The sequence below is a fragment of the Staurois parvus genome, unplaced genomic scaffold (genome assembly GCF_062004578.1).
Source record: "Staurois parvus isolate SC_StPar_1 unplaced genomic scaffold, SC_StPar_1.0 ptg000525l, whole genome shotgun sequence".
Lineage (NCBI taxonomy): Eukaryota > Metazoa > Chordata > Amphibia > Anura > Ranidae > Staurois > Staurois parvus.
This window is the reverse complement of record NW_028318321.1, coordinates 6,893,179-6,920,161: the sequence shown is the minus strand read 5'-3', so window position 1 is coordinate 6,920,161 and position 26,983 is coordinate 6,893,179. Positions and strand designations below refer to the sequence as shown.

The 26,983-nt window shown below is 40.4% G+C and overlaps 1 protein-coding gene across 1 annotated transcript in view; it reads right to left on the bottom strand.

The window, feature by feature from the left end:
• Positions 1–1,098: 1,098 nt before the first annotated feature.
• Positions 1,099–26,983, bottom strand: part of LOC149451711 (uncharacterized) — a 61,509-nt gene continuing 35,624 nt past the window's right edge. Inside the window, exons 5-10 of the mRNA XM_089690289.1 lie at positions 24,384–24,444; positions 23,256–23,302; positions 20,001–20,076; positions 15,492–15,566; positions 12,727–14,247; positions 1,099–7,139 (exon numbers count right to left, since the gene is read on the bottom strand). Coding sequence (XP_089546415.1) covers positions 6,947–7,139; positions 12,727–14,247; positions 15,492–15,566; positions 20,001–20,076; positions 23,256–23,302; positions 24,384–24,444 — 1,973 coding nt within the window. The 3' untranslated portion in view covers positions 1,099–6,946. The remainder of the gene's footprint in view (positions 7,140–12,726; positions 14,248–15,491; positions 15,567–20,000; positions 20,077–23,255; positions 23,303–24,383; positions 24,445–26,983) is intronic.

Genomic DNA, 26,983 nt, shown 5'->3' with positions numbered 1-26,983 from the left:
ATATACACCTACATACATACAAATATATAGCAAATACTTTTTTTTCTTGTTCACTTGAGATATGTATGTTTATTAAAAAGGACAAAACACCTAAAAAAAAAAAAGTTTCATATACTATATATCTACATCTGCAAGTGGGCGCATACCCTAAGCACTCCCAGGACCCTAGGAAGGCTAGTGATGTCATCCTTACATACTTTTTTTTTTTTTTTCTCCTGGGGTTGGGTGAGCTACCTATAAAGCAGATCTTACAGCACATAGCTAAGTAATAAGCAGACCTTTACATTTTCATGCAAGATCAGCTTTAACATTGCTTAAATCCTTTACCGATCTCTGTAAATAAGGCAAGCGTGCAATTATAATCCTTTGCCTTTGTTGTAGCATTTTCCATCTTCCTCCTGTACTTAAATGTTAAAAGGTTTTTCCAGTTCAAATATCCAGGTCCATTGCTAATAAAACCAACCACAATCATCTTTAAACATAAGATGATTTGTATCAAAGAAAATATCCTCTATGTTCACAGACCTCTGTTGTTTCCTGAAGGGGAGAACAATGAGCAGACATATCTAAATGTTTTCTAGGAATACCTTCAAATGTATAATTCCCCACCCATGTCATAAGAGTGGAAGCTAGTGTTCCACTTTAATCATTTATATGCAACATTTAAAATTTGCTTAACTAAAGAAAAAAAAATGTATACAATTCTATAAATTTGCAGGGTTAATGCATTTAGTTTTCTCTGGTAATAGGTGGTACAAGGACAAAAGGTCAATTGAGGTTGCTGCTCCTGACTCAAACTTGCGCCATGTTCCAACCTAACATGAACATATGGGGGGGAAAAAAAAAAATAAAATCAATCTTTAAAATATAATCTATATAAAAATTGATTTATTATCTCTATCAATATATCAATCTATTGATCAGATCAACAAAAAACAAAAACAAAATGGTGATGCCAAAATCAAATTTAAAAAAAAAAAAAAATTAAAAGGCTCCACAAAATTCACTAAAAACATCGAGAAACTTCTGGAAAACTACATTGCAGTTCGGAATTTCCTCCATTGTACACAGGAAGAACAGAATAGTCAAACAACCACATTTGAGGATGAAACATCTTTTAATGATACTGCTGTAAAAGAATATCAGGATATTAAAACACGGTTCATACATAAACTGTCATAAAAGAAAAACAACACAGATATTCAAATTTTAAACTGTATAACACCAAAGTGCAAACTAAGCCCATTGTTGTGACAGTGGTCTGCAATTGTAATCCTACAAAGAGAAAAGCTTCAGAAAAAGAAAACCTTTGTATATAAAGCACTCACCTGTGTCTGACACCTGTTTTACACAGACTTGTATAAGAGCAGTAAGAACAGCAAGCTTTAACAGAGTATTTGCAGAGCTTTTTTCAAACTTTGTTGGAGCTTTTAGCGCACCCTTCAGCTTCCATTAGGATCTATGTTTAACATTCCCAAATTGAAGTGCCAACGGTCATTTTAAACAAGATACTTACAGAATCCAGCATAATGCAAAGCTTTTTGAAAGCCTGTTAGCTTGTTTAAAGGGACAGTCATCACTCCCATTAAGATCTGAGTTTAACATCCAAACAAAATGGAGCTGAACAGTGGTTTAAAGGCTTCAAAAAGCTGCTCAAAACTTGCCAAACACTTCACAAAAGATTGGTGCTCACACTGCTCTTGTATAGGCCCATGTGAACAAATGATCAAAGTGCAGAACGAAAAGAAGAATGTTTCCGGATGTCCATGGCTTAGTTTTGTGTTGCATTTCCCACATGCTCTTCTAGTTCTTTAGAGACAGTATAGTAAAAATATAATAGCTTACCCTGTGTTAAATGTACCTAAACAGAACATGCAGCCTTTGGAGCATGTTAGCCACAGTATGGTCATAACCAAGATTATTCAGATCGAGATCCGCTTACTAGGAACATGCAACAAGAGCAACACAAACATTGCAAAAATAGTCCAAACTGCCAACCGTACACATTCCTGTCAGGTATCCTAACATTCTGAGAATGCCATCACCTAGCTGAAATCATCACTAGACATGCATTCTTTTACTGAACACCATCTCTTCTGTTGTACTTCTGGAGAGACCCCAGTTTCAAGCACAAATTAAATGAGGCCTCAATTCAGTTGTGACTTGCCACTCAGTTCAAGATACTTTATTCCACAAAGCAATGAGCTCACCTCACTGGTCAATAATGACACTCCCTGGACTGTGGGCTCCTGGAAAAGCTCATAGTCAGAGTTGACGTCAAAGTTCAGCATGAATCTGGAATCCAGAAACTTTGTGGGCAAACAAGAAATATTTTGGTGATGGGTAAAGGTGCATGCAGGAACTCAAAAGGGTACTCGGTTTCAAAACGTTGGCATACCAGACAGCGTTGCTAATAATGTCAGCATTTCTGCAGAGGACACCAGGCACTGTTGGAAATAAACTGACCGGTTTGGTATTCATTAATGTACTAAAACACTGCAATGTTACAGGCAACTACAGACAGTAAAACCCAGGGAAAAAGCAATTATTCAGATATAGGGGACTGTGCTCTCCAGAACAGACTATGAGGGTTGTCACAGAAGTTCTCCACCTTAACATTTAGTAGTAGGCTGTGTTTTAGGATTTATTAATACATATATTGCATACCTGTATGCCCAGTTGTGAGATTTAGCTATGTTCATTTTTTTTTTTTTTTATTAGAATGTTACTGGGTTAGCCAATGAAGCTGAGAAGCAAGGGCTTGGAGGAGTGATGATAAAATCTGCATAACTCTAGGTTCAAACCTAGGCATTTTGCAGAAACACACTACAGTCCATTTAACATGATTTCCTATGGGAGAGGTTCACATCTGCGTTTTCACCCGATGCATTTTTTTGGAAAGGGTCAGGGACTTTTTTTTTAATGTGTTTTTGGTTCTATAGACTACAATGTAAACTATGCAGAAAAGTATGAGTTTTAAGTCTGCCTAGCAACAAGAAAAAACAAAACCGCAGACCACATTAAAAACGCATGTGCAAAAACACACTGCAGAAACAGATCAAACACAAACTGCATAGGTGTGAACATAGCCTAAAATAGGGTTGGAACTAAACACCATTCCTGTAGACAGTGACAATATTGGGGGGAGGATATGCCTTCATACAGTACTGGAAAGCGTAGGGCTGTAAACCCAGAAATGGAAGCATGCCTGTTGACATTAGCCATTAGGGTAGATGGCCCAGGTAGATTATCAGAAATTACACTATAATGGCAAAGGTAAGCTCCAAGGAGCAGGGCCCTCCTATTCCTCTTGTATTGAGCTGTATTGTTGCTGTATTGTCTCCCGTTATATTGTAAAGCGCTGCGCAAACTGTTGGTGCTATATAAATCCTGTATAATAATAAATAATAAAAGGTTTGTTGAAACCTCTCCATCACACTTATATGAGCTTGATAACCATCTCATTCTAAAACCATCGGATTATAGGAGTTATCCCCCTGTGGTTATAACAGCCTCCACCCTCCTTTCCACAAGATTTTGGATTGGGTCTGGACATTTGTGCCCAATTCAGCCAAAATAGCATTTGTAATGTCAGGTACTAATGTTGGACAGCATTCAATCCAAAAGGTGTTCAATCAAGCTGAGGTTAGGCCTCTATACAGGCCACTCAAATTGCTCCACATCAAACTAGTCAAGCCATGTTATTTTTTTTTTTTTTTGTTAACCTGGCTTTCTGTAACTTAACTCAATAAAGTGGAGTAGCGTTCAAATATGTTTGACTAAATAGTGTGGATATTTAATGTCCATGAAGATTAGTGAGACATTAGGTATGTCAACAACAGCTTGTCACTGCCATAGGTTCCCTCTGCATACAAAAGGTAGCTGCACATCAAGCACTGCAGATCCTAACCCTGAACAGGTCATTCGACAATTTTGTATGAAGCAAATTAAAAAAAAACCAAAAAACAATGATTTGGATTTGTGGAATCAACAGTTTCAGCAGGGAAGGTGATGACAACCATTGTTAGGGATGTTTAGGATAGTGGCAGGGTCTAAAGAACCAAGGAAAATTCACCAAGGGTTTGGTTAATCATATTGCTCCATACCACCCAATTGGCATTTTCCATGACTGCCATCCATGAGTGTTGGAACACTTACATTTTACCTGCTTATCTGTATTTATTTCCCAACACATTTTCTAATCTAAAATAAAATAAGTGTCTAGTAAGGATTTTGGGACAAGAGCTACATTGATGCAAGATATATTTTAAAACCTTTTGACTTTTTTTTTTTTCCCTCTCTATGTGGTGGAACTACACAAGCCTTCAATGTTACAATTAGGGATGCACCAAAGTTCCAATGGCGGAAAATAGCCCTATCAGTACTGCAGATGGAGGGGGGATGAGAGAGGCAGGTGAGGAGGTAAGCAATGTATACAGTGAGGGAGTAATGTATACAGACAGGCTCCCTCACCTGCCACCTCTTTTATATAAAAAAAAGAAAAAGAAAAAAAAAGCAGGCACTGGCATTTAGCAACAGCAAGTGAGGGGGCCTGTTTGTATACACTGCTCCTCCCCTGCCCCGTCCTTCCACACACTTCCCCACCCCCCCACAAAGAGGACCTGTCACTTATATGCTATCACATAGGGGACTATGGGTCCCCTATGTGATAACAATAAAATCAAAAGTTAAAAACAAAAAAGTAAATAAAAACACACATTAAAAGTCAAAAATACAAAAAAAAAAAAAATTGAGCCTCCTCTTATACACAGACATTTCAGTTTTCGGCCAAGTGCATCATGAGTTTTCATTTTGGTGCACCACTAGTTACAATATAGAAAAACAGACCAACCATATTTGAGGATCACACAAGCAGAGAAGTAATGAAACTAACCTTGGGATGGAGTTTATTGCTCTTTGCTACCAATATTATTTACATTACATTTTTACTTACATAATAATGAAGTGCCAGATTTTTGGTCCTCATTTTTTTGCTCTACTGAAATAAAGTAATTAATTTCCAAGTCTGTAAGAAGGCATATTCAGTCAACTGCCTCTAGAGAATGGGAACCTCCATTTACTGCAGGCTTGAACCTGCTTCCAGTACCAACATAGTAATGGCGATAGAAGATATGTGGCCTGGCGACGCACTTGATAACCTGTCTTGTTATTTTATACTCAGTAAAAGATCATCTCACTGAATTATTACAAGTTAAGTTTTTTCTATATTATCCACAGAACACAGAGTTCACACAGAAGCAGTGTGGGAAACCTCCTTGCACTGATCCCATGCTGAGCAGAGAGTGGAAAAGAAGGGCATGTGGGGATGTATACATTGATGTCGGCTATCAGATGGGAGGATGGAGGCAGATGCTCTGAACTCTCAGCTGTAGGTGAGGAGAGAAAGGGGATTTGAAATCTCCGTAGCTCTCTCTCCTCGCAGGCATGACAACATGGGCTAGATGGCTCAGCACCAATATAGTGCTAACCAATCAGAAGTCGTCTAGCCCATACTGTCATCCCTGCACCGAGAGGAAAGAAAGCCGTGAGGATTTGAAATCCCTGCGGCTTTCTCTCCTCTCCTACAGCTGAGAATCTGAAGCATCTGCCTCTACCTGATAGCAGAAATAGTGATTATTATGTTCATGTATGCCTGAAATTAATGAGTATTTTCTTCCCTGCCACTTCATTCTTTTGCTGGGAGCAAAGGAAATAACAGTTGCCTGGCTTCAACAATTTCTGAGTCACAAAACCAGAATGCCTCATCTGCATGCTTGTTGCAGATCAGCACCTCAGGTTACGTTAAAGCCTCTGGGTCAACATGACAGCCAGAAAACCAGCTAAAAATATGTATTTCCGTTCTTCACTTGTTTTAATACTGATAAATGGATTGGATTTAGTTCCCATGCTGGAGAAGGACAAGTCCTGAATGTTTCCTCATTACCAGGGTTCAACTGTTCGGCTGTACCAAGACCATTTGCTGTAAGTTAATATAGGCTTTCGATTAATGAGTAAATACCAAGAATGAATTGTCCCTCTTCAGGCAACAATGTCAATCATTGGGAACTGCATTCTAAAACATATTGGTCATTTTTTAATACATGTTCTATACTGCCTTATACCAGCTTTCCAAACATTTGGCTTTCTAGCCGCTAAGAAACCAAGTCCCAGCATACATGTGTAAGGCTACATTCACACAGAGCTAAGCATTTATTCAAGTGGGTTTTTTTTAAGCAAATTTGCAAATATAGGCGTTTTTTTCCAAGGGTTTTTCATTTTGGCATTTTTGCTGTGGCCAACAGAAATAGCTGGGGAAAAAAAAAACAAACAAAAAAAACAAAAAACAAACACTCATTCCCACAGGTGTGCAGGCGTTTTTCATTCAAGTCTATGGGGACAAAATGCTCAGGTCTGCCTGAAAAGTAGCACAAGTACTTGTTTGAGCGACAGGTGTTTTGCTACAGGCGATAGAACACTCAAATATGAATAGGGTTATTGGAAATAATGGGATTTAACTTGTTGAGCATTTCTGAGCATCCAGCTGCAAAAACACTCAAGTGTGAACGGGGTCCAAGGGTGTGACAAAGCATAAAAAGTTTTTAAGTCCACAACAGTGGGAGAACCACAGACTGTGGAAGACCCACATATATACCGAATAGCTTTTATTAGCAGATTTCAACAAACTGAAGAACTAAAATGATATCGACCACATACAATGGCTGTCAGTACAAAAAGCAGGCTGCTTCTATATTGAATCTACTTGTACTTGAACACCTTTAATAATAAACAAAAGTTCTGTTTGGTAAAAGAAAGTAATTGCAACAATACACTGCCTATGACAATGCACTGACAGTGTGTACAACAAAATCTACAATTACAATTTTATAGCTTTTTTTTTTTTTTGCTTTAACATAGGTGTCTCAGTACTTATTAAAAACAAACATTTTTACTGAAATCTGCTTCTTTGTGGAAAGTGGGCACCCATCTCAGGCATACCAAGGGGACGAGCAGAAGGTGCCATATTATGTGGTCCTCTTAACTCCTGGGCTTCTGATGGCTTCTTGGGGGGATATGGTGCAAACCTGTTGGGTGGCCTGTGCGGTTCTTCTGAAGGATTCATCTTCCTACCTTCAAATGGTCTGAAATAAATAAACACTAGTTGCTTATTGTACTGCCCAAAATTAGGATGTACACATTTAAAGAAGCCTGTATGGAGAGAAATATTTTTCTCGTGTTGACTTGATATTTTAATGTGATGAATAGCTAGAACAGGTAATGACTAAATGCCTGTACAGTACTACCTCCCACATCGTAGCCCAAGCCATTCAGAAAAACAGGGACTCAAGCTATTGGAATGAATAGGGCAAGCTGCACACATACCCAATGGATTAAGGATGCGACCAGGACTTTTTTTTCTGCAAAATATATGTGCAGCTCTGAGCAGGGCAATGAGTCCAATGAGTGACAAAGGGCAATTTTTATTGGACTGCGTGATATCAGTTGCCAAGGCTTAGCCATGAAGTCCAGAGCCATCAATGTATATCTATCTCGGGCAGAGAGGAAGCTTACTGTATATGTCAAAACAATCACTAAAATCTAATATTGTTTCCTTGTATTACAAAAGTAATTTTGAATTTCATGTCAAAATATCTGATAATCCTGTCATGAACGTCCTTGTGCAGAAGGTTCCTGTTTTAGAATGACAATGCTCTGTACTGGTCTGCCAACTGTAATCACATGTGCTACTATAACAGGCTGTACAGCTTCTCATTATGTAGGCTTGTTTTACCATTGTCAATCACAAAACACACTCTGAGCAAGGACATGCAGCTGCTGGAGTACATGCATGTAAACACAAAGTACTGTGATGTAACAAAGGATTAAAAAAAATTATTTTCTAAGAAAAAAACAAAAACAAAAAAAGAGCAATATTTGACAAATATCAAGTTAGCAAACCCAATGTCATCCAGTGATGGTTTAGATCTGTTTAATGGTAATAGCAAGCATCTTGAGGGGTCTACTCCTGAAGATGATCTCTGGTCTGGGGAAAAAAAATAAAAATAAAAAAAGTCAGCCGCTACAAATACTGTAGCTGCTGACTTAATAAAAACACTCACCAGTCCAGGGATCCAGTGCAGTCCTCACCTGGGCCAATTTTTTTCGAACAAGCCGGGTGGAAAATTATCAGTTGAATAGTAGCTGCATCCAATCATTTGCAGTCACTGTTCAGCCTCAGATGCTGGTTGTCAGAATGCAAGAGATAGCAAAGAATATTTCCTTATCCCAATTGTTTAGTTTTAACCACTTGCCCTCCTGAAGATTTACCCTCCTTCCTGACTAGGCCATTTTTTGCGTTACGGAGCTGCGTTACTTTAACTCACAATTGCGCGGTCATGCAACACTGCACTCAAATGACCATTACGTCTTTTTTCCCACAAATTGATCTTTCTTTTGGCGGTAGTTGATTGCCTGTGCTTTTTTTTATTTTTTGCGCTATAAACTGACAATTAAGAAAAAACAATATTTTTGCCTTTTTCCTATTGAAATGGTCCAGTATAAATAAAAAAAAAAAAAAAATTGGCATAAATTTAGGCCAAAATATATTCTGCTACATGTCCTTACTACAGAAAATCCCAATTTTAAAAATTAATTGGTTTACGTGAAAGTTACAGCGTTTACAAATGGCGGTATATATACTGGGATTTTTTTTTCCACTAGTAATGGTGGTGATCAGCGACTTATAGCGGGACTGCGGTGGACTTTCTGACACTGGGGGGGGGAACTGACATCACCATTGAAACCAATACAGTGATCAGTGCTAGAGAGAGAGAGAGAAAAAAAAAAAAAAAAAAGCACTGACAGTACTAATGGCACTGGGCAGGAAGGGGGTTAACATGAGGGGCGATCAAAGAGTTAACTGTGTACTGGGTGTGCTTTACTAGGGGGCGGTGTCTGTGTGCTTCACTGTAAGCACACTGCTTTGGATGGCTGTGCGTCCAAAGCAGTGTGCCCAAGCTGACAGGGAGAATGGTTAGTGAACAAAACAGTTATCCTACCCCATCGGAGATCCTCAGTAATCACCGCATGGGACCCGGTAACTGACAGCGTGCGCTCCCTATCCGGAAATGCAAAATCATGTATATATACACCTGATTTTGCGCACCCGTGCAGTATTTCTGTTATAGGGTGGTCGGGAAGTAGTTAATGGGGGAATTTATTAGATTTCTCTTGTTCTATCCTATGAACTGTACAAGAGCAATCTGTACATGTAAGGCTAGCTTTAGGCAGAACTTTTTCATCCAACAGCCCAATAAAAGTGTTCCTTATAAAAAAAAAAAAACAAAAAAAAAAAAAAAAAACACAATACTGGTTTGTCCTGCTGACTGTTCAGTAATTCCACCTTCCAACTCCTACATCACAATTCTACCTCCCACCACCTACATCACAACAGTCCACCATAATGACATGGGTGTCAAAGGAAGGACCCACTAACTGCAGTGGGGAAAGGGGGGGGGTAAGAACCCATCAAACCAAGAAAAGTTGGTTTCTGAGGAGACTTCAGCATGCAATTACACTGGTGTGCAGAGTGCAGCTAACATTCAAGTCTGGAATTTTTCACACTTCTACAATTGCTCAGTCTAGCAACACTACCCACTGCTGGCACAGCAGTCTGAATGTACAAGCAGCCTGGCAGCAGGCAATTATGCCCATCAGTGAACACTTAATGAGATATCTAAAGCCTTTTTTTTTAAACCAGTTAGTAAATCTGCTATAGGGCGTTCTTTAACTGCTACAGGACGGCCAGTCTGTGCAAAATCACGTATATAAACTTGATTTTGCACTTCCTGGTGTAGGGGGTGTGCTTAGTCACAGCAGAAGCTGATGACTAGCTGATTGGCGAGGAGAGTGACAGGACACAGCTCTGTAAAAAAAAGCAAAGCTGTGTCCTGTGAGCCGCGATCTGCTAGATTTTCTTTCCCAGCAAAGCAGAGAATAAAATATAGCAGATTTCCTAGTAAAATCACATTACTGTGTACACAAAATACACAGCTAGGCCGACAGCTAACCATTTGACCCTAGATGTTTAACCCATTACCAGTCAGAGTCACTAATACAGTGACCATGTATATTTTTAGCACTGATCAATGTATTCGTGTCACTGGTTACCAAAAAGTGTCAGATTGTCTTCCGCAATATCGCAGACCCGCCATTAGATGCTGATTGCTGCCATTACTTTTATTAAAAAAAATTAAAAATCCATTATATATTGCATAGCTTGTAGACGCTATAACTTTTGTGCAAACCAATTAATATACGCTTATTGGGATTTTTGTAACCACAAACATGTAACAGAACACATATTGGCCTAAATTTATAAAGAAATCTGATTTTAAAATTATTTTATTGGATATTGTTTTAGAACAGAAATTAAAAAAATATATATTTTTTTAAATTGTCCTATTTTATTTTGTTTATAGCACAAAAAAATAAAATGCAGTGGTGATCAAATGCCACCAAAAGAAAGCTCTATTTATGGGAAAAATAAATTTTATTTTGGCACAGCGTTGTATGACCGCACAATTGTCAGTTAAAGTAATGAGATGCCGGATCACAAAATATGGCCTGGTTTTGAAGGGGGGTAAATCTTGTGGAGGCCAAGTGGTTAAATAACAAACATGCTATACTTACCCACAATGTGCAAGGGCTTTGCACAGAGCAGCCTGATCCTCTTCTCAGGTCCCCCGCTGATGCTCTGGGCTCCCTTTCCCTGCTGACCGCCCCCATAGCAAGTCACTTGCTATGGGGGCACTTCTGCATTTTTGCTTTCGAGCCACGCTCTGTGTGTCCATAAGACACAGAACAGGCTTGGCCCCGTCCCCATTCCCTTCTCAGTGGCTGTAACTGACAGAAGTAGGAGTCAATGGCACTCACTGCTGTCTCTGAGTTAATGAGGCAGAGAGCCGGGACAGCAGACACTCTCGTGGCTCAGGATTTACAACTATTTTAAACTTTAACCACTGGAGTTTCCGCACCTTTAACCTATATAAACCCTATTGAGTCCCAGGGCTTTTTTTTTCCCCCTCAAGTTTTGGACATGTGATAGATTGTCTTACAATTTCTGCTTTGTTTTGCAATCATCCTAGTCAGTCTTGATATTTTTGGAGGATAGACAATACTTTCTTTTGATAGACTTTATATTTACTTTGAGTTTTTGGGGTCCATGCACAGTAGGAGTTTTCAGGAGTTTAGTTGCAGGGGAGTTTACAGGCAAAGAAAAACCCTATAACCTTTTTTCAGTCAAGGCACCCTTTAAAATTAAAGACATTCTTGAGGCACTCTTTAAAATTATGGACAGTCTTGAGGCACCCCCTTCTAAAATGTGAAAGGCTATTCTAATGGTTTCATATAACGCAGCAACATCCACACATGTAGGACACCCAACATTAGAAGTGATTTATTCTTCCAAAGCAAATACACTTGTGCACACCGGTACTGACTAGTATTCCAATGTTTCTCTTCTCCCTCAGTTTTTCTCCATCACTGGACTAATGTGACCCCAGCACTGATGGAGAAGGGCAGGGAGGGTCAAACTAGGATGCTGTGCAGGCAACGGACATCCTCCTTATCAACTGATAATGTCATTGGTTGTCAGGACTCCAGAGGCTAGAAGGTCCTAATGGTTCACAATGAAAACCTGTGGCTTTGTGTAACTAAAAGGCAGACTTGTTCCACCCGCTGACTTGTATTCAAGTTTTGGGCAATTTGTAGACATATTGCCAAGGCACCCCTGAAGAAACCTCAAGGTACCCCAGGGTGCCTGAGCACCCTGGTTGAGAAAGGCTGCCCTACAAAACAGCTACCCCAAAATGATTAGATTTAGAAATGTAGACCAAGGTTTTTAGCAAGAGGTATAACATTTTACCCAAATTTTTCATGCGATTAACAGCACAATTTAGAAAAAAAAATGTAATTACAGTGACAGGTTAAGCAAACGCAGTGATGGCATGGTATAAACTGCATCCAACAATATGTTCAAACTCTCCTGTGCACAAGGATAAGTATATGCCTTAGTCGCTTAATGGGAACATGGCAGAGGACATAATGAAGCATGGCAGAGGGATACAAAAAAATACCGGGTCAGTATTTTGGTACCGTATTGCCATTTACAATGACTCAGAAGTGGCAAGACTGGTTTAGTTTCATGCATTATGTTTTTTTTACTCTAACCAAATGTATTATACATGTTTTTTCTCCAGACAGATTTAATCTGACAGCAAATTTGGATACATATATTATATTCCTTTGGATTATTCGTAAAAAAAAAAAAAAAAAAAAAAAAAAAAAAAAAATGAATCCGCTTTTTTTCTGTATTCTTTCCTCAACATAACGATCATGATATTTTTGCGCCCTCATAAATATAGTCAACAAAGTTTACTAAAAATGATATCACTTTAATGTAACTTATTGAACATAGCAGAATAGTAAAGCTCAACGTGAATATGTGTTTTACTTTAAGGAGTGCTTTATTCGCCTTTTGATGCTACACTGTATGCAGGGAAAGCTGGCTGATCTCAAGTCAAACAGTGTCTGCATTTAAAAAATAAAAAAGGTTCTATTAATCTTTACAGTGCTGGATTAATCTGTGTCTATTTGCCTGGAGCTCAGATTTAAATAAAGTCTTGCCTAAATTATTCCCTCTAAAAAAAAAATGCACCATAATCATACCTTGCAAAATCCTCATGCATTGATCCATCCATTGGTCTTGGCCCTCTCGTTGGCCCTGGATGCATCCGCTCATTTAGAGGCCTTTCCATGGCTCTTGCATTACCCTGTTGCATCCATTCATTCATGGAACCATCTGTGGCCCGAGCATCACTTGGGTACAACCGATTCATAGGGCTTTCTGTGGGGCGTGCAGGTCTAGGGTACATTCCATCTCCACCATCTCTTGGGTACATGTGATCATTATTAGAGCCATCCATAGCTTTTGCACCTCCTGGATACCCTCGGTCAACCATGGAGTTTGGCGCAGGACGTGCACCCCTTGGGGGCATCCGAGGATTCATGGGACCACCCATTGCTCTTGGGCCTTTTAGATGCATCTCTTCATATGCAGGATCTTCCATATTTTGTCCTTCCATTGGGTCCATCCTTTCGTTCATGGAATAGTCCATATGCCGTGCAGGGTTTGGATGCATTCTTTCAGATAATGGGCCTTTCATCGGACCTTCCATGGCCCGTAAACCTCTATGAGGCATCCTTTCATTCATTGGCCCTTCAAAGTTCCGTAATTCTTGTGGATGCAACTTTTCATTCATGAAGCCTTTACCTGCTCTGGCATCTCTTAGGTTCATTTGGTCATTCATAGAATCCTCCATGAATGAAGTATCTTCCATATAGGGTGCTTCTCTTCCATGTCCCCTTTCACCTATTTGTGCATCCATAGGCCTTGTATTTCTTTGTGGAATTCGTTCATTCATAGAACCTTCTCTTGGATACATTCTTTCATTCATAGGTTCATCCATGAATTGATGCATGTTGTCATTTACAGGTCCTTCCATAAGCCTTGAATCTCTAGGGTTCATTCTTTCACCCATGGGTCCTCCCAATGGTCTTGCATTTCTTGGCTGCATCCTTTCATTTACAGGACCTCGGAAAGAACCAGTCATTGCTTCTCTACCTCTAGGGTCAAATATGGGGTCTTCATTACCAATAAAATCCTCTTCATAAGATTGTTCAGCTTCTTCCTCAAAGTCAGGATTATTCATTTGGTTGCGTGGAAACAATGGTAAAGGATGAGGGGAAGGATCATCATACTGCATATCTGAAGAAAAGTCTTGTGATTGCAATGCATGCATTGGGCGACCCCTTGATCTCACATCATAATCCATGCCTTCACGTACCATCCCAGGATCCTGAAAACGTCGCTGCATCTCTCTGGGCACAAGAGGTGGAATGCTCATGAGGGGCCTTGGTGTAGGGTCATGGAAGCTTTCCATATCTACATTGAAATTTCCAGGTCTTCGTAACCTCTCAGGATACAGAGGCTCTTGTCTATCCCCCATGTAATGTGTGTCCTGAGGCTCATGCGAAGGTAAGCGAAGATCATGATCACCTAGTATATTTCTAGGAGCAACCCTTGATTCCCTTGCATCAAAATCATCCAGGCAGTCGTCCGATCTCATTTGTGGTAAAGACCGCCTATCACGTGCATCAAAATCTCCAAAGTCATTTCCTTGATCATCTCTGAAAGACACATTATGCTTTAGTTTATCTTTATAGATTGAAACACTTTAGAAAATAAATCATGCTCTTTTAGGCCCCTTTAACATGGCTGGATTGGTGCAGCCACCAGATTCCTGTGGTCAGCTGCATCCAGGCTTGGATATCTGTCTCTATCCTCAGCTAACCGCACTGTGTGCAGCTACATGCAAAAAGCAGCGGCTGCAGTCAGCCCACCATTAGTTTAAACGGCTAAGCAGCTGCTGCTGATCGTATAACCCGGTCATTTCATCAGCAAGAATCTGCAGATATTGGCCGCAGGAATGCGGTGGCCACACCAATCCACCCTGTTAAGTAGGCCCTACCATTATAACAAGTATATTTTGAGGTATGCATTCCTGTGGAGTACTAAGACATATCTTAAAGTTATGTCAAATCAAGCAGGTAGTAAAAGCAAAAAGGAAGACACCTGTTGAATGCTTCCCATATCCAGCAATGCACAATGGTCCCATATGTGACTCTCTTGTTTTCATTCTCCTCATTGCTCATCCCCGATTTCTGATCATGTGTGCTTTAATACAGGTGTACTTCCCTTGCATCTGCTATGTCATACGTCACACTCTTCACCTACCATCTTACATATGTCTCTCTCTCTTCCCATCATCTGTTTCTTCCTCAGATCTTTGCATCCCTGATCTGTGCATCAACTTCCTGGACTTCCATGCTCTATCGCAGGGGTCTCCAAACTTTCTAAACAAAGGGCCAGTTTAGTGGCTTTCAGACTTTAGGGGGGCCAGACTGTGGTCATTAGGAGAAGATATTGTCCTGCGTCATTGGGAGTAAACATTGGCATTAGGGGAATGAATAGTGCCCTATTCTTGGTGTAAGTTGGAGATATAGTGCCCCATCACTGGTGTCAGTGGGAAGTATAGTGCCCCGTTGTTAGTGCCAGTGGGGGGAATAGTGCCTCATGGTTTGTTTCAGTGAGAGGAATAGTGCCCAATTGTTGGTGTAAATATGAGGACTAGTGCCCAATCGTAGGGGTCAATGGGAGGAATAGTGCCTGCTGATGTCAATAGCTGGAATTATGCCCCCCTATTGGTGTCAGTGAGAGGAACAGTGTCCTGTATCGGTGGGAGAAAAAGTGCCCCAAGGGCCGGATAAGGGCAAGGGCCACATCTGGGCCCCAGGCCATAGTTTGGAGACCATTGCTCTATCGGCTGCTGGAAAAGGAAATTATTTACCGGCTATCTGCAGTAGATGCCTACCTTGATAGATCTTCAGAACCACTATTCAGAGCTCTTTTCTCTTCCTCTGTCGGAGGCAGATCTATGCCAACATTGCTAGTGAACAAACAGAAGAATTAAGAAAAAAAAGAAAAATTTGTGTTAATATATATAAATAAATATAAATATATATAGTAGTTAAACAAAAAAAACAAACTAGAAACAAAGTCTAAATGTGCATTTTAAAAAGGAATCTCTGGTCTAATATATATTCAAAACAGAACTCCAGACAATTCAGTTTAATAGAATTTACACATGATTGCTTTACATATAAACTGACTAATGCCTAAAGCACAGTGCAGTGCCAGGACAACACCAGCACTAATGTGTCTGGCATACGGTGTGGATTCATGATCTCTGGACTAAGGCATTGAAGACACTGAGGCACCTTGCTCCAGGTGAAGGCGATAGTATAAGAGGTTAAGAGTATAAGAGCATAAGAGGTTTAAAGGCACCATACCTCTCTTCCATTTTGGTTCTATGTGAGAAAGGAGTGAAAAGCCCCTAGTGGTCTGGAGGAGGAGGCAGAAGGAGTTGGTGGAATCTGGATGGCAGGTTACATACATGCATGATGATACAAATTTGGAGGAGAGTTTTGTGAGCACGGAGGTGGCACTGTATTGTGCAGTCAGCAAGCAGCACGTATATTTTGGTGTTGGATAATCTCGCACTTATATGTGGACTGTATGAGCTGAGGTATTTATACATATGATGAAATGCATTAGATTTATATTTGTTTATTGTATGTTTTAGTTATGTGCAACACAATTCGGATATTAGCAGCGCAGCATCTTTCAACAGATTATAGATCTATGTTTGTCCAAAGCATGTCCGAAGCCACTTACTGTTGACTAACTCTACCTCTACTGGAAGTCTATTCCAAGCATGTTCTAGCCAACTGAATGAGTTTACGCGTATATATGCCTTCTAAATGCCATAAACATGTACAATCACACGTGTTCTAAAAACAGGTTTATGCTGTATTTTTCTGTTAAATGCTGACAGAAAAGATTCAGCATAGGAGTATTTTAATACACCCATGTGCATGAGGACAAGTAGACAAAGCCTACCTTCTGAACAGCTCTATTTGTATCCTTGTATTTATTTTCTGTATCTTGCTGCCTCACTAAATACTAAATACCAATTGCTGTTGGTATTCCTTTTTTAAGCCTGTCCAAATGCATGTCGTATGCTGTCTGGCTGAAGCAATATTCTCTCTCGGAGAACGGTGATCCAGCCCACAAACACTTTAGGGCATGAAGTGGTTGCACAGCAAAGCCTCCAGAAGCGGTTTCATCCCCATAAAAACTCTGAGATCCATCTAAATCTAGATGCACTCGGTTTGCATAAAACTCAAAATGAAAGTTTAACTTCATTTTTAAAATACTACCTATAATATGCCACCCTTCCACCTTCAAAAAGCTATTTAAACTTAGAACTTAAAGCATCATTAAATCCAAAAGCAAACAATTGCAGCTTGCTAATTCTTAGATGTGATGGCTGCACTGGTTTTCTTTTTTAGGCCCTCTTACCTTTATATTTAAATGTGATCTGGTCAAGAAGTCTGTTTTTCAACAGAACAAGCTGTCCTGCAGATGTAGCAGTTAGGGGGCTTGAGACAAACCATTTACCACTGACAGGGGGTGCTTACAGTGATCAGCTTTTATGTAAACCTTTATTCCAAAAAGGAAAAAAAAACAAAAAACTGTGTGCTGTAGCAGATTATAAAGTATTAGCTGGATATGCTTGTCCATCTATCACTCCATTCCCCCCAGAATAACAATGATGCCATCCAAAGTTGTCTCTCTTGCTCCTTTATCCATAGTGAAGAGAATGTAATACAAGTGTGTTACTAGCAAGATCATCAGGTGAAAAAGCCTAAGAAAACAAAACTAATGCAGCTACCATATCGAAGGATTAGGAAGCTGTAATATATTACATTTTTTGTTTGGGTTTAATACCGCTTTAAAAGCGACTGTCATGAGAGAAGTAGGAAGCTGCCATTTTAGGCATTATATGAGTCAGTTATTGTTCCAGAACAAGCATGCTGTAAACAAGAGTCAGAACTACTTAACCCTATGCTTGTTCTCAGTCAGCAATCCAGACAACTTTGAAGTCAAAGCACCAGAATGACAGCCAGGACACGTTCAAAAGGAAAATTTGATAATGGCGGCTTCAATAAAGCATCTAGGCATGCAGACTGCTTTTACAAACATTTTTGAAAGAATAGGTCGCTCTCAGGAGCTCAGTGAATTCAAGCGTGCTATCACGATAGGTTGCCACCTGTGCAATAAGTCCATCCGTGAAATTTCCTGGGAACAACAGCAACTCAGCCACCAAGTGATAGGCCACGTAAAATGACAGGGGTCAGACCATGCTGAAGCGCACAGTGTGCAGAAGTCGCCAACTGTCTGCAGAGTCAATTGCTAAAGACCTCCAAATTTCGTGTGGCTTTCAGATTAGCACAACAGTGTGTAGAGATCTTCACAGAATTATTGTTATACAAGATTTATATAGAGCCAATAGTTTATCGCAGTGCTTTACAAAATAAGGGCAGACAGTACAATTACAATACAAAGGAATACAAGAGGATTCAGGGGGCCCTGCTTGCTAGAGCTTACAATCTAAGATGGGTTTTCATGGCCGAGCAGCTGCATCCAAGCCTTACATCACCAAATGCAATGCAATGCCTCTGATGCAGTGGTGTAAAGCACGCCACCACTGGACTCTAGAGCAATGGAGACATGTTCTCTGAAGTGGCGAATCACGCTTCTGTCTGGCAATCCAGATGAATGTGTCTGGGTTTGGCGGTTGCCAGGAGAACGGTACTTGCCTGACTGCATTGTGCCAAGTGTGGATGGTGATTATGGTGTGGGGTTGTTTTTGAGGGGTTGGGCTTGGCCCTTTATTTCCAGTGAAGGGAACTCCTAAGGCGTCAGTATACCAAGACATTTTGGACAATTTCATGCTCCCAACATTGTGGGAACAGTTTGGGGATGGCCCCTTCCTATTCCAACAGGACTGCAAACCAGTGCACAAAGCAAGGTCCATAAAGACATTGATGAGTGAGTTGGGGTGAAGGAACTTGACTGGCCTGCACAGTTGTGACATCAACCAGATACAACACCTTTGGAATGAATAAGAGCAGGGACTGCAGCCAGGCCTTCTCGTCAGACATCAGTGCCTGACCTCACTAATGCGCTTCTGGAAGAATGGTCAAATATTCCAATAGCCACTCCCCTAAACCTTGAGGGCAGCCATCCCAGAAGAGTTGAAGCTGTTATAGCTGCAAAAGGTGGGCCAACTCAATAATGAACCCTACGGACTAAGACTGGAATGCCATTAAAGTTCATCTAAGTAGAAAGGCAGGCCAACCAAAATCTGGTGCAGCTCTGCATAGAAACCAATCAGCTGCTATTTTCTTTTTTTTTTAATCAAAGCTTAATAGAACAAGCTGAAGTTATAATTTGATTAGCTACCATGCACAGCTGCACAAGATCTTGCACTCCTCTTATTTAGTAATCAACCCCATTGTGCCTCTTTAAAATAAACCATTTAGTAAACATAAAAAAAATTAAAGTAGAACTGTGGGCAAACTACCCCCTCCCAACACACTTTTTGAATAGAGTAAGGGGGAGGTTATAACACCTGTCCGATTTTTTTTTTTCACGATCTGTGTTCCCATTGGGAGGATTTACCTTCACATCCTGTCCTATAGCCAACAGGTGTTCTTATTGGAAGATTTCCCCTCTAATACTTATCCGGGGACAAGCCAAAATTTGAGATTTTCTTGGTAGACAGGACAATTAAAGAGGGTGAATCTACCCAATGGAGGCCCAGACAGCAATAAAAACCTGACAGGTGTTCTAATCCCACTACATTCTATCCACAAAAAAAAAAAAAAAAAGGAAGAAGTTTTGCCTTTACTTATACAAAACAAATACAAAATTAATAGCATCTGTAATTTTACATATTTATGATATTTTTACATATTTATACTTATCCCACCAACAGAGAGAAGTATATATAATAATGCGGATCTATCATGAAATTTCACATTTCAGTCAGCAGGACACGTATTCTATTGGAAAATCATATTTTGAGGCCCACTTAAGTGGCACAAAGCCTAGGAAATGGTCTCATATACAATAACAGATAATACAAATGAAAAAAAGAAAAAAGTCTTTAATACGATAGCATACATGGATGAGATTAATAATAAAGCATATCTAAAGGCCCGTTTCACATGGGTGCAGTCCGGTCTGTTTAAAAAGCAATTAATCTGACATTTACCAAACATCTACTACAAGGGAATCTTCCAAGTGCGTGTCTTTATAAATGTCAGTGACTGAATTACCACCAGTGAATGTTTGCTGAAAGTCACATTCATTGCTTTATACATATGCCTCCAAGTGTCTATAGGAAGAGGTTGTGTATATTTACTTTTTCCTCTCTGGCACACAATGAAAATACAGAGAATAGTGTTCATACCTTCGCATAGGTCCTTTAATTAGATCTTCAATGTAAACTGCTCCTTCAATTGGATGGCCACGGGAATTTGCAAATGCTAAAACAAATTTCAGTATTAAATATTGTGTGAACCATTTACTACATCATTGAAAAAGGAACATATCTACCAATCATATTAGTGCATCACTTCCTACCAATTACATCAGTGCTCCCAAAAACTTTCTAAAATTATTAGAACACAACAAAAATGATGTGTACTATTCCTAATCCATACTAAACAAAGTAGCAAGTACAGAACCCACAAATTTTACACCCGCAAAAATATAAAACAAAGCCAATGCAGTGCCTACATTTAAAAAAGGGATCAAAGTCTTCACTAAGTTACTACAAACTGGTTAGATTAACTTATGCAGTCTGGAAGATATTGGAGGGTCTGATAAAAGACCACAAAAAAGTTTTGCTAGAAAACAATATTTTTAACAAGCGACAGCATGGATTCATGAAAGACTGAAGTTGTCATACAAATTTGATTACTTTTTATGATGAAGTATGTAAAAACAAAGTATTTGACAGTTCCCCACAAGCAGTGACGTATTTACCGTGAGTCAAACAAGGAGTTTGCCTAGGGTGGCAATCAGGGGGCGGCACCAACCCCGGAAGAGGTCCATTGTAATGATGTGCTGTAACCACTAGCAACCAATTATTGAGCGGTAATAAGCAGTAACCTATAGCAGTGAGCAGCAATAATGTGTAATAACCTCTAGCAACCGGCCATGGTAGGCAGTTACTTCTAGCAACCAATCATTGAGCAGTACGGATGTGTAGTAACCTCTAGCAACCAGTGAGTGTGGACTTGTTCTTTATGTTTACATTACTAAAGTTTTTTGAGATACGTCTATGTGTGCGTGAGTGTGTTTGTTTTTGGTGATGTTGGGGTGGGAAACAATATTGCATGAAGGGACAAGAAAATGTTTGCCCATGCTCCAATCAATATTAAAAGATGGCCCTGGCTGAGAGTTGTGCTGATACCCATGGGGTGGGGGGTGCTCAATTTTAGTGTTGCCTAGGGCAGCACAATGAGTAAATACACCACTGCACACACGGCTAATGTGTAAGGTAGAGTGCAATTCCAGCCTAACAAACCATGCTTGAAAATGTTCCCTCCCCCTTCTTGCTAACTACCCTGTGTAAAAAAGTGAATATTTACCTACAGTATTTTAATTTGCTCCGCTCATGAGATCCCATGACAGTGAGCAGTGGCTGCAGGACAGAAGAGGAAGCCCTCAACATCAGCTGGGAATTGAGGAGCCATGATGTCACTCATAGGCTCCCAGGTCCCTGTTGCTATTCCCTCCTGTATCCTGCGTGATTATGTCTGATAGACCAGACCATACTAAAATAACCATACACATTTGTTTACCCAGGTAGCGGTAGGAGGAAGGAACAATCTTAAAGTGATTCTAAAAAAAAGGTACAAATTAAAAATAAAAAAAAGGTAATGATTTTGCACAGAGAAACCCCGTTACTCCTCTTCTTGGGTTCCCCATTGGCACTCCTGGTTCCTCCTCTACAGCGGGAAGCCACTTCCTATAGGGGAACTTGTGCAGGCCTACTCCCGAGTCCCGCTGTCTGTGTCCATAGACACAGACAGCAAGCCTCGGCCCAGCTTCCTCGTCATAGAATTTAATTGACAGCAGTAGGAGCCGATGGCTCCTGCTGCCATCAATCTGTAATGTGGGGAAGGAGAAAGAGGAGAGAGACACTGCTCTCATGCATATCACTGGATCAAGATCGGCTCAGGTAAGTATGGGAAGGGGGTTTGTTGTACAGAAGGTTTTTTACCTTAATGCAAAGAATGAACCCTTGAGCCTTTAGAACCACTTTAAGCTTACGGTTAGACTGGAAATACATTTTAAAATATATAGGCTTCGAAAATTCAGTTTGTAAATTGATAGAAAACTGGCGAAAAGACTGTATTCAGAGAGTAGCGATTAATGACTCATTCTGAGTCGTCCAATGTTATTAGTGGTGTACTTTTCAACCTATTGATAAATGATATAGCTTTTGGGATTTAAAGTACCATGCAGAGGTTATCAAGCTATGTAGTGAAATAACATCTGGGATGACTCAGACTTACAAGCAGACTTTCATGAGGCATATGTGGCAAATTAAGTTATGCACTTGGGGGCTAATAAATGCGCAAGCATCATACATCCTAGGAGGAGTACAACTGGGAGAATCAATGGTGGAGAAAATTCTGGGTGTCCTGGTAAATCAAAGACGTATAGCAAGTAATGCCAAGCTGCAGTTTCTAAAGCTAGCAAAACACTAGCTCATTTTGCCCCTGTACAAACCATTAGTAATGCCTTATCTGGAATATGCAGTTCAGTTTTGGGAACCAGATCACAAAACGGATATCAGAAAACTGGAGAAAGTGCAAAGGCCAACCAAACTGGAAAGAGGCATGGCAAGCACCTATCCCTCGATCCTGCTGTGTTCTCCCCGCAGCCCGTTTCACCAGCCATCCAGTGTTCCCAGTGCTGCCATCTTCAGTGTGGGCACCCGACTGTGACAGCTTGCGGCTTCACAGCCGGGTGCATGCACGAGTAGCGCTGTGCTTTCTGAATAGTATTGTAATACTGGGATGGAGGGGGGAGGACAGCTTCTGTTTCTAATCGCCTAGGCGATTGCAGCGGAAGTGGGAGCAGGTACCTACTGCCCCCCCCCCCACTGCCCAAAAGGTGCCAATCCTTAATAGGGAGCAGGGGACCAGTCTTTAAAGTGGAAATTCCCCTTTTGGGTATAGCTCCACTTTTTGTTTTATTGCAGGCTACCTGGTAAGCGTGCTGGGAAATATTTTTTTTTCCTCTTTCTTGATCAACTGTGGTTATAGGATACTGTATACAGAGGGTTTTCAATTTATGTATTTGTTTATTTTCTATTGGTTGAACTACATGGACTTGTGTCTTTTTTTTAACCTATGTAAAATATCACCCAAAACTACAGTTGTTCCGTATGTGATAATCCAATAAAAATTAGGGGACTGTGCACATGACATTTAATATATTAAAGTCATTTTAGAAGGTTTTTGAAAGCACTGATATAGATGGGGGTTAACCTAGTGAAATCACTGCACTAATATAGAATTTTCATTTAAAATTGATAAGATTCTCACGAGGAACTTGCAGCTAAAAGATAGACCGCTACATTTGTTTTTAAAGGCATGAAAGAGACCTGCGCTGGAGGTGAAAAAGCATAGTGCTCAATCATACTTACCGGTAATTGAATGCAGGGGTCGCCACCCATCTACATCTATCAAGTACCTGAAAATGGCAACAAGAACACTTTAAAAGAAAATTATATCTAAAGCTCAAGAATGAACTTTATCTGCTCCCTTTTGTTCTATTCAGCTAAAATTTTGGTTTATCTTATTTTCTGTTCAATAAGTTCAAAATAAGAACCTGTTGATCCTGCCAGAAAATTCAGTGCTGCCCTGTGAGATCTGTAGTACTCTCAAACGATCTTATCAAACCTTGCCCAGTTCACCTCTGCACTAAAGAACACTTCTGTCCTATGTTATGGAGAAATGTTCTGTAGACTTATTATATATTTATAGCTAACACATTTTTGTGTTTTGGATAGAATACAAAAGAAAAGAGCTCAGTCAGCAAATTTTTTTTGTGGTCTGTGACCTATTGGAGACATTTGCCTTTACTTCATGCCCTGAAGACCCAACAGGAACTGAGTGGAAGTTTCTACAAAATGCAGGAAATCCAGCCTCTTGGACAATTGTCACTGAAGCAGGTGTCCCCCAGGGAAGATTCAAACTCATCTCTTGTTCTGGTGACAGCTAAAAAAAATAAATCAGTCATGCACATTATCATTTTCCATCCCACTGCGAAAATGCTGCTCCACTGTAGATACATTACAATGAGTGAACAATGTCACCCTATGGGCAGGAACTCTAACTGGCAAGATCAACATTTGAAAACGTGCAGGGAAAAAAAAAAAAAGAAGAGATGAAAGAAAAACCTTATGCGGCCACCACATCTAAGGACTGGTAATTTAAATATATGAAAACATACTTTAAAGTCCAAACATACTTTAAAGTCCAGGGAAATTTAAAATCCTCATTTGCATAGGGCTGCCACCATAATGCAAGGGCTAAATGCTCGTTTAAGCCCAGGGGATGATGCTGCTGCCAGCTCTTTCCTCTTCTCCCTTAGGCCTCAGCAGTGGACTGTTCCATGGAATCCTTGTGCAGGACTATGGACTCTGCATTGAAAATCCATTTCCCTAGACCTAAACAAGCATTCAGCCCTTGCAGTGTGTGTGGGCAGCCCCATCTCATGTGAGGAAAAATAAATAAAAAATGATGCCTTTGAGGAACTATGCATTATTTACCTGCAGATCAGATATCCCGTCCTGTTAATCCCAGTTGTGCAGTGAACACCAATTAGTTTATCTGCCGTAATAAAAAAAAAAACATTCATGTAAGTTTGATACATGGACTATTTGCATGGCAACACTGTTCTACCTGCTTGAAGTACTGTAGATACGATGCTGCTGTGTCACATTTCGCAGCGTCTACCTACTAAACTACAGAAGGGCAGAGGGGAGGATGTTTCAGAGGCATAGTCATAGGAATGACACATCATAAATGTCTACAAGCAGCAAGGTACCATGGACCATGTAGTCATTGGAATTTGAAAGAAAAAAAAAAGAAAAAAAAAAAAAAAAAAGAGTGGAGGAGAAGCTGCAAAGCATGTAGGGAATCCAGCAAGTTGTGGAAAGATGACCAGCAGACAGACAGCACGCACAACATTAACAGATATTTTTCAAGTTTATAGTGGATTTTCAAGTATAAATATTTTTGTATTGAAATTACAATACTAATGTTATACACTGCTCAAAAACAAATTAAAGGAACACTTTTTAATCAGCATAGCATCAAGTCAATTAAAGTCCTGGGATATTGATCTAGTCAGTTAAGAAGCAGAGGGGGTTGTTAATCAGCTTCAGCTGCTTTGGTGTTATTGAAATTAACAACAGATGCACTAGATGGGCAACAATGAGACAATCCCCAAAACAGGAATGGTTTTACAGGTGGAGGCCACTGACAATTTTTTCTCTACTCATCTTTTCTGACTGTTTTTCACTAGTTTTGCATTTGGCTAGAGTCAGTGTCACTACTGGTAGCATGAGGCGATACCTGGACCCTACAGAGGTTGCACAGGCAGTTCAGCTGCTCCAGGATGGCACATAATATGTGCCATTGGCAGAAGGTTTGCTGTGTCTCCCAGCACAGTTTCAAGAGCATGGAGGATATTCCAGGAGATAGGCAGCTACCCTAGGAGAGCTGGACAGGGCCATAGAAGGTCCTTAACCCATCAGCAGGACCGGTATCTGCTCCTTTGTGCAAGGAGGAACAGGATGAGCACTGCCACAGCCTACAAAATGATCTCCAGCAGGCCACTGGAGTGAATGTCTCTGACCAAACAATCAAACAGACTTCATGAGGGTGGCCTGAGGGCCCAACGTCCTCTAGTGGGCCCTGTACTCACTGCCCGACACCACAGAGCTTGATTGGCATTTGCTACTGAACACCAGAATACAGATTTACCTCTGGTGCCCTGTGCTTTTCAAAGACGAGAGCAGGTTCACCCTGAACACATGTGACAGATGTGAAAAGGTCTGGAGAAGCCATGGAGAACGTTTTGCTGCTTGTATCATTCAGCATGACCTTTTTGGTGGTGGGTCAGTGATGGCCTGGGGAGAGATATCCATGGAGAGATGCACAGACCTCTACAGGCTGGACAATGGCAACCTGACTGATATTAGGTACCTGGATGTAATCCTTGGACCCATTGTCAGACCCTACACTGGTGCAGTGGGTCCTGGGTTCCTCCTGATGTATCACAATGACCGGTCTCATGTGGTGATCCAAAAGAACATCTCTGGGATATCATGTTTCGGTCCATTCGACACCGCCAGGTTGCACCTCAGACTGTCCAGGAACTCAGTGATGCCCTGGTCCAGATCTGGGAGGAAATACTACAGGACAGCATCCATCGTTTCATTAGGATCATGCCCAGCCATTGTGAGGCATTCAAACAAGCACAGGGGGGGGCCATACAAACTACTGAGTACCATTTTGCGTTGCTGCAATGAAATTTCAGCAAAATGGACTAGCATGCTGCATCATTTTTTCACTTTGATTTTTGGGGTTTCTTTGAATTCAGTCCTCTGTAGGTTGATCATTTCCATCAAACGATGGGGCATCCTTATGTTTCTAACACATTACCCAGTCCATATCAGTATAGATATCTAGCATGATATTTTTTCCCCATTGGGAGCTGATGTGTTTTCAATATTTTTTTTGAACAGTGTATAATAAAATTGTATTGAGTGACTATGCAGTATATCTCTATTAAAAACCCTGTCTAGGTTTCTTCTTCTATGTAAGGGAGGGGGCTTGTGAGGTTTACCATAATAAATACTTTCTATACAGTTTCATTATCCGCTGTAAATTAGACTTGAACACAGTCGGTCTTAAAGGAGAAGTTAACTTTTCATAACATGTTACACCCATATTCAGGGTGTAACATGTTTTGAAAAGGACCACCACCTGCTCCAACAGCTTTTCTCCTCCCACTAGCTGTCAAAATTCTTTAAATATGCGGCCGGGCGGGGCTCCGCCTACCCGGCTGCGTCACTCATTCACAGTATTCTGTGAATGAGAAGACTACAGCCTTAGTGGCTGTCGACTTGTAGTTCTCAATGAACTACCAAGGCGATGTGAGCACTGTGGTAGTTCATGGATTCTTCCAGAGTGAAACGGCTTGCTTGTACGGGCAAGCAGATATACCAACAGGTCCGCAGGAGTCTGCTGACCGCTGGTGCAATGCTTCACTGCTTTAATAAATACACATTATTTTCACCTGAGAGAAGAAAAAAAAAAAAAGAAAAAGGCTTTTGGAGGTACTATGTATGTTAATGATTTT